Source organism: Sesamum indicum, linkage group LG1, assembly GCF_000512975.1.
Source record: "Sesamum indicum cultivar Zhongzhi No. 13 linkage group LG1, S_indicum_v1.0, whole genome shotgun sequence".
Lineage (NCBI taxonomy): Eukaryota > Viridiplantae > Streptophyta > Magnoliopsida > Lamiales > Pedaliaceae > Sesamum > Sesamum indicum.
The window spans coordinates 15894423-15903540 of record NC_026145.1 but is presented as its reverse complement, the minus strand read 5'-3'; the positions used below and the strand labels follow the sequence as shown (position 1 = coordinate 15903540).

Here is a 9118-nt window from a genome sequence, read left to right as displayed (position 1 = left end):
ATATACGAAACTTTATACAATTCTTGAATTTCAGCATAATTTTATCGATTTTCTCAAAAAAAAAAAAAAAGAATTCTCGGTGAGTTATTCGATCTGAGCCATAATTAATCGCCTTAATCTTGCGCTAATCAAAGAAAAATTGATCTCATTATGGTATGAAAATAAAAACAAATTGGAGATTAAAAGGTTATGAATTGGTAGTTTAATGTTAAAACAAACAATCAAAATCCATGTCATAATTCCTTTTGTCAGTTGTCAGTGCAAACAGCCAAATATCCAACTTGTCAATCAACAACTGCAAAAATCTGGACATGTGCATATGCCAATGCCACCCCTTACTAGGTACAACATTACTTCAGATTCCCACACACACACACACAGACATCAGATCAGATCCATCAACCACAATAAATTATAAAGATTTTTCTTTTTTCTTAAAAAAGAAAAATTAATACAAACGAGCGTGTATCAAATACGCATGTACATTACACACCAACTTCAGAACAGAATAATAATTTCTCGATCGATGCGGTAAAAACATGACACGAAGACACTGATTTGAGTGGGACGAAAGTGGAAAGGGGGGACATGATAAGAAAAGCAGGATTACTTCTTCTAATCCTCTTAGGTTTTGATTTAATCTAGAAATCAGTATGTGCCCTAACAACCCGTCGATACGCACGACCTCTTGTCGCCATGGCATGATGATGTGGCGGTCCAGGCCGTCGCGGCCGGCTTAGTGGCACCAACCCCACTTGCCGCAATAGGATTGGTCCGTCCGCGATCTTCAAACCACCAATCATATTCGTGCGCCCCATGGTGCGCGTTTGATTTTGGACACATAAAAGGGGGAAAGGATGGCCATACGTGTTGTGTGAGTGATCAAACTTTAGATTAAAGAAATTGGGTAAGATTAAGAGAGTCCTGTACAAGGTGGTAATGAAGCTTTTCTTGATTTGTTTAATAATGGTCGGTCTCCTTCTAGAAAGCATGTAATCAAAACAAAGATTAGGTTATTACCCACAAATCAAATCCCTAGTTTTTACTCTTTATTTCTTTTTTTATTATAAATTACATTGACATTTCTAAAATTAAATTTAATTATAAAAACACTTCTATCTTTGTAAAATTACAAATTCAGCCTTTAAAAAAGTGTCGATTTAATTAAAATTTTTATGCTTGACGGGAGTGTGGATGTAAATTACAATTACAACTTCAGGGGTGTATTTATAATTCTACAAAAAGTGAAAAATATTTGTGTAATCAGACATAATCCTTACGGGATGTCGATTTAATTTACCCTTTCACACACACGCACATGTAAACATGTATTTATATCATTCATTAAAAATCGATTTAGTACATTAATAAATTCAAAAATACATTGAAATTTTGTCAATAACGGACAATAAACAACACATGTTGAGACTATTATAAAAGTAAAAAGAAACTTACATACATGAAGTTGGAGTTGAAAACCCTCTATGAGATGAAGAAGTTGTGAGTTTTCAACGTTACCGTGACTGGGTTTACTAGTTCTTGTGCTTAAAATTATTATAGCCCATAATCGGAGGAAAATGAGTGCAAAATCTAACCCAAATAATTGCACTTGCAAATATTATAATCTTGGAATCTTGATTGAGACATTGATGGGGATTGTGTTTTGAGGTTACCATGCTTTGTTGTCTAGTAGAGTAGCTTTGCTTTTTTACAATTTGTGGTCCCATTTGGGCAAAATGGTTTGAAAAAATGAAGGGGTTGGGGATCATAAATAGATTTGTTTTTTTTTTTAGGATAAAATTATTTTTTCACCCCCACTTTTTGAGTGACAAGAGGAAAAAAAAAAGAGAGGAGATAATAGCATCAATTAACTGCAATCCTAGTCTTCTCCTAAACTTTCCACCTGAACTCCACTAGAGGACACAAGAAACTCACTCCTAGTTCCCAATTACTTATTCCACCAAGAAGATAATACCCTACCCCCACCCCACCCCACAATAATTCTTTTCTTCTTTTTTTTTTGTGAGAATATAAACCGAAAGGTAGATAGCCCACATAAGTTTGATCAAAAAATAAAAAAAAAAATCCAAGATTTCGAGAAAATACTACGAAAAATGGACAGATGTTGCGTGGTATTATGATTTGAAGAGAAAGAGTGATGGTTACAGATCCACAGACAGAAACAAACAGAGTATTATTAGTTGAAAATTATATAAGTTGAGAATGATAAGTGTATCCCCATACGCAAACAGAAGGTGGGAGACAAACTTGGGGTATGACTGCTGAAAGATTTGGGTAATGGGTATTTTGTCATCTACAAGGAATAAAGTATTTGCACACTAAGTAAGTGAAAAGATTGTGCTTAATTAATTTGAAAGATGGAATGGGCAATTGGCAGAATCAGTATCACTCTGCTCCCAGCTCTCTGTTTCATGGAATAATACTGATTTGTTGCTTGACCCTTTGGGACCAGTCTTGTTTTGTGCTTTCAAGGACAGAATAATATCTCTGCAACAATCCCACCCCATCACAGACTGAATCTACCTCAAGTACTGACCCAAATTCACAAGATAGATTAATTTCTTTCTTTCTACAGTGGTGGGAAAAAGAAGAGCAAATAGTAATCACATGCAAACAAAAATAAAGGTAAGAAATTGTTGGTCATCATCATTAGGCATGTTTGAAAAGAGAGGTTTAACTGTTTAAGTTAAGGCATTTAGGATGGAGAAAACAACAGTTGAAGATGATAAACCTCAACAAAGTACAAGTGGTGAGTGAGTTGAAACGTGTTAGTTTGCGGTCTAAAGCGAAGAAAAAGAATCATATTCTGATGGTCCATATGTTGGGAACAAAGGCCTCAAAACTATGTCAGCATTTAGGCAAAGAGCAGACTTTGGAGGAGAGCTGACCTTACCCTTCAACTTTCATAGGCTGCGCTGCCATGGCATTAGGCAAGGAGGTCCCAACACAATAAAGATACGAAACGCGCATTTCTTTCGACTTCACGTGTCGTATGGACCTATTGGTGAGCCATGCCTGCTGAAACAATACAAGGAAGATCCGTCAGTCCCTCTCACGCAATCTGCAATTCAGATATGCGATGTTTGCTTTTAGATGAAGAACGGTATTCAAAGGAATAAAAATCATCATGTCCAAGTCATCAGGTCTGAATTACTGTGAGCCATAAAAAATAGAGGATTACAACCTTAAAAAACTATACATATATATTCCATAAATGGCAAGATCATCCTTAACATGGTAAATGAAGAAGGATTAAAGACAACCTTGAAAAGGTGAAAATGTGGTGGCAACTGTATGAAAAAGCAGGAAGATCTCTGAAGATCTTTTCTTTCTTGCGACTTTTTTGTTCCTCCAACTTGGCAATAGTGATTGTTTTCCCTTGCAAAGGAAAGACCTCAAAAAGAACTAAAAAGAAAATCTTAAGAACTATCCATCCAAGTAGGCAGTCTTCATACGGATTCTTAATACTGAAGGTAGGTTGACTCTGCAACCCAAGTCCCAAGCCTCTCTCTTTAAATTCTCCCCCCCAACTCTTCTCCCTTGGCTATTATTCCACATCTCAACTTTTGCTTTTACTTGAAAAAACAGCAAGTATTAGAAAAACATTCTCTCTGTTTCTTCCTTTCTACTTCTAGAAGCAAAGAAACATGAGACGGCCATCCATGTCCTTTGTCAAGCCCAAAAGTATTCTCTCGACGATTTTGTTAGTATGCTGCATGGCTATCAGACTTTGCCTCTGTTCCTCTAGTGTTGTGTCCTCATTGAAAGCACTCCATGTTCAGGGGCAATTTAGTTTTGATGGAAATGAATTTGCTGCAACAGATTTCGGGAACCAGTTTCATTTCCTACCTTCGGCAGTTCTACATCCAAAAAAAGTATCTGACATTGCCGCAACTATAAAGCATGTGTGGCAAATGGGTCCTGCTTCAGGGCTAACTGTTGCAGCGAGAGGCCATGGGCACTCGCTCCAAGGACAAGCACAAGCACCACAAGGAATTGTAATCAACATGGAATCACTCAGCGGCCAAGAAATGCAGGTCCACAGGGGGAAATTCCCTTATGTGGATGTCCCAGCTGGAGAGCTGTGGATCAATATCTTGCATGAGTGCTTGAAATATGGTTTGGCGCCCAAATCTTGGACAGATTACTTACACCTAACTGTTGGTGGTACTTTGTCCAATGCTGGAATTAGCGGGCAGGCATTCCGACATGGCCCCCAAATCAGTAATGTCCACCAGCTTGAAGTTGTCACAGGTTTGTACAATAAAAGCTGAACTCAACATGATAATGAAGCTAATACAGAGCCTAAGTCAAGAGAGATCAGTACTCAAAAGAATCAGCAATCACAGAACTGAGTTTGTTTTCATGTTTGATTTTTGTACTATGGAAACAACACCAGCAATGCCCAGCTTTTTTGTAAAGGCCCATGTTTTCATGAAAGATCAAACATAACATACAGACACCTCTTAAGTTTATGTAATTACTGAATATCATCACTCTAAAATCAATAAGCTTGATGCAGGAAAAGGAGAAGTGGTAGTATGTTCAGAGGAGAAGAATGCTGACCTCTTTCACGCTGTCCTGGGTGGACTTGGCCAGTTTGGTATAATAACTCGAGCAAGAATCTCTTTAGAACCAGCACCAAAGATGGTAAAGATTCTCTAATCCTGTCAAAAGATAACTGCAACCCTTCAGAATAGCTGAAACAGCTTGATAAGCTTCCATTTAAACTGTTCACAGGTAAAGTGGATCAGAGTGCTTTATTCAGATTTCTCCACTTTTGCGAGAGACCAAGAGCATTTAATATCTGCAGAGAACACCTTTGATTACATAGAAGGTCTGGTGATAGTAAACAAGACAGGTCTCATCAACAACTGGAGAGCATCCTTCAACCCAGAAGACCCAGAGCAAGCCAGTCAATTTGTATCAGATGGAAGGACACTATTTTGCCTGGAGTTGACAAAAAATTTTAACCCCGATGAGGCTACTAAAATAAATAAGGTGAGGCATATGATGGACCAATTATTCATTATTACCTCAGAGGTAAATATAGAATGGATCAGAGACATACCCAAAAATTTCTGCTAATATCCAATTTTTTTTTATCTATGCAGGAAATTAAGTCCTTATTATCTCAATTAAGCTACATCCCCTCAACACTCTTTGTTACAGAAGTTTCATACGTGGAATTCTTGGACAGGGTCCATGCTGCAGAACTAAAACTACGGTCAAAAGGACTTTGGGAACTTCCACACCCATGGCTCAATCTACTTGTTCCAAGAAGCAAAATACACAGCTTTGCTGAAGGTGTTTTTGGCAGCATTCTAACAGACACAAATAATGGCCCGGTACTTGTCTACCCAGTGAATAAATCAAAGTAAGTCCTATTAACGGAACTCATTCATTCATGAATCAATGTCTAGAGCTCTCTTAATTCATTCCATTAATTCAGTAATTTTCATAATATTTTCAGGTGGGATAACAGAACTTCATTTGTAACACCAGAGGAAGACATTTTCTACCTGGTGGCATTTCTTCCACATGCAGTTCCCTCGTCCACGGAAAACAATGGCTTACAACATTTACTAAGTATAAATAAAAGAATTTTAAATTTTTGTGAGGCGGCCCACTTAGGAGTAAAGCAATATCTGCCGTATTATACCACACAGGAAGAGTGGCGATCTCACTATGGTCCACGGTGGGAAGTCCTCGTACAGAGGAAATCAGCTTATGACCCTCTAGCAATACTTGCTCCAGGGCAGAGGATTTTCCAAAAGGCTATATCCGTTTTATGACAGACAACTTTGGTATAAAAGGGGAACGACAATTGAATCTCAAGGCAGCTCAAAGGCTAAGAGGAACTGTCAGCAACATATTGTGCAGGCCTAAGGGTTATCTAATTTAGGATACAAGCTGAGTTGGAATTATTGTATATTGATATAATATTAGAGGTTCAATATTTTTTTGCACCTTCTCAAACTGTAAGTATGAAGAGGAGGCTCAGCTACAGGGTAAAATTCTATTGAACACAAAAATATATTAATTAGTAATGCACATTTACATTAAACATTATCATAGGGCTTCATTTTTAAATTTAAAATATAAAAGTTAATAGTTGAACTGGATCGCAGAGCCAGTTAGTCCAAGAACTCCTAAAACAGAGATCCTGAATAGTCTCAATTTTTAAAAGGAAGGAAAAATTACAAGGGCCAAAGTAAATTGGATTGATTTATTTTCTTTCTTTAAAATGAAAAATGATTATAAACAAGGGCACGGCAAAACAAGAGAACAGGAGTCAGCATATTTCTCGTACAGCATAATGTGTTTATAAGGAGATACACAATTTCTTTTTATGCTTCATTTACTTAAAGAATGAGTACAATACCATGCAGCAAGCACTGATTGCTGCAATTACAAGAAGGTCCATAAGCTCGATGTCTGAAAAAAATTGTCATAGGCTTGATTTTTTAATTGTAATTTTGCACCTTCTTCAGAATCTCCTTGTTGAGTCAATCAAATAATCCAATTACATTGTCACTTCCTCGCTCTAGTGACCAATTTAATAGGTTTCAGCTTTCAAGTTGAGTTTTGAAAATTTAATAACACAAAACAAAGTGCCTAAAAACTTGCAATTTCTAAAATAGCATGGTGAGCTTGTGCAAATAGCCAAAAACAGATGCTTCTGTTTATCCATGGTGCCTCAGCAAATACTTGATGAGAAAGAAATTCCAAAATCAAGCTTTATGATTCCAAAAGATCTAACAAAAACACCCTATAATTTTGACCATCGTTACCCGCCCAGTTTTTAAGTGATTCCAATCAAACGTTGATCAAAACCTCATCAAGCAAATTCACATTGGAATTTTACACAATGTTTAGATCTTGGAGTTTTGTGAGGAAATAAAGAGGAAACTGAGAAGGATCAAGATATTGCACATGGAACTTTGAAGTGAGCGCTAAATCCAGGAACCAACATAGCATTGGCGACAAAAGTTCCTTGTGCAATATCTTGATCCTTCTCAAAGTAACAGGAAAACATATAACTCAGCAATTTATGAAGATGTAAGTTAAACTTATCATAAAACCTTCTGGACTATTTAAACAGAATCTGCCAGAACCTACAGTATGTTAGAGAATATAATAGAAAATGCAACGTAAAAGTTAACATAATGCAGAATTCATGTGCTTTATACTGTTGCATGATATAAGGAAGGATGAACTGCATACCAGAAGATAAGTCACAAAAATATACTCTTACCTTTAATGTAGGATTCTTGTCTTCCAGTAGAGCATCTCTATCTGTTGTTGCTTCTGTGGTGACAGTATCAAAACAATGTCGACGATATGGACACCAAAGAAAAAGTCAAAAAACTCTCAAAACCATATGAATTCAAAGTCTTTAATCATTGCTAAATTGAAAGTATATAGATGCTCAACAGTAAAGTATTCAGTGGTTGCTTGTTTTTCCAGAATATCGTATTTCGGATTCACTTTATGATGACAGTGGCACAGCAGGATCTTGTGTAGAAAACCAATAAGGGAAAGCAGTTCTGACACGATAAGAAGAGCAGAACCATTTCATCAATTCTGTACACATGATTAAGTTATAAATCACAGTTCAAAGAAGTTTCTAAGGAAGAATACATACACAAAAAGAAAAGTAACTTAACTCAAGCACTTTCCTTGGAACCAAAGGGCCCAAAGCTCCTGAGCAGAAGTTCCACGTCAAGAAGATTCTAACACTTCTTAACTGACTATGAGCAGCGAGAGTAGCAAAAGATCACAGAAGTACTCATTTTCTGTTAGTTGCATGAACTGCAGATCCAATTGGTTCCAGTGTGTCACACTCACATCACTTTTTCATTGTGAAATTACTATAACTTTGTCAGTATTTGATTAGACAGTTGCAAAATTTGATAATACTGATAAAGCTAGACAAATCTATCTATTCTTATTGCATCCTAAGATTTGGGAGAGGTTAACAAATATTTATGTGTTTTTTAAGTTATATGTCTCTATCATTAAATATGTCCTTATAATCCAAATTACAACTCTATTGTCTACTTCTAGATCCACTATTTTCAACGCTGTCGACAGCCAAGAATTAGGACATCCATGGTAAACTGTGACAAAGGAAGAAAGTTTTCAGATCCAAAATCTATAATCTATAATATTATAAAAGTGTGAATGACTCAAGTTTCTTTCACTTTATGTGTGGACTTGAATATCCCTATTTAATTTCAATATGATAAAAGTAAAGAAGCATATAGGTTAAAAACAAGAGACAAATAACCAAAAGATGCAAGAACGGCTCAAGCAGAATTAGCATTATTGGCAGCCTAATCCAGGCTAAAAATGGAAATAAATAGGATGTTATCAACATCAACCCTAGCGTATGACATGAAATATTGCAGTAATGTCTAATAAATGCACATCGTGCAATATGACCAGTAACCACCCAAAAGAGGAATAAAGGATATCAACATCTTCAAAGAGGGAAAATGCCTCCGCCATGTTTGTTCTCACTCTGAAGTATGAAGTTCATCTAGCAACTCTGTCGTGCATAAATAATTAAACAGCACTGTCACTTCCCAAACCAATGGTAATCTAAATCTTTGTGTAGCATCTTCTACCTCAAAAAACAAATATCCCAAGCTCATGCTTAGAATCCAACAGAAATCAACTTGAACATGTATTGAACTAACAAGTGCAGAAGTTAAAGACGGCCACTGGAAACTGAAGTAACAGTTTAAAATGAATTCACATTCCAACAAAGCTAATTCCATTTGCATTGATGAATTTCATAAAGGAACACAGACAAACTCAGTTTGCTAGGGAGGATAGGTGTAAGATTTTATAACCATAAAAAGGAAAAGGCCATTAATTTTTTTATCTGCTACCTAGTAATTACCCCTGCATTGTTCAAAATACTCCCTCCCTAGTCCCCTCCATAAAAAGGATGTCCACAATTCTATTTTTATTGTCCTAAGATGGTCATCTTGTACTCTGAAAAGGAGGACATTTACTGCTTTACCTTATTTTGCCCTTTGATTTAATTTAATACTTCTAAGATGTCAACCTAAAAGATTATAGACAT

At 36.4% G+C, this 9118-nt stretch overlaps 1 protein-coding gene across 2 annotated transcripts; it reads left to right on the top strand.

Moving 5' to 3' along the window:
• On the top strand, nt 3515-6093 carry LOC105169465 (cytokinin dehydrogenase 6). Of its 2 annotated transcripts, none has more exons than XM_011089855.2 (5): nt 3515-4275; nt 4544-4671; nt 4762-5022; nt 5136-5398; nt 5495-6093. In XM_011089855.2, exons 1-5 carry the CDS (start codon nt 3669-3671, stop codon nt 5814-5816), a joined length of 1581 nt encoding a protein of 526 aa, XP_011088157.1. In that variant the 5' UTR covers nt 3515-3668; the 3' UTR covers nt 5817-6093. The 2 variants fall into 2 exon arrangements, with proteins under 2 accessions (XP_011088157.1, XP_020553574.1); XM_020697915.1 differs by having other exon boundaries at nt 5474-6093.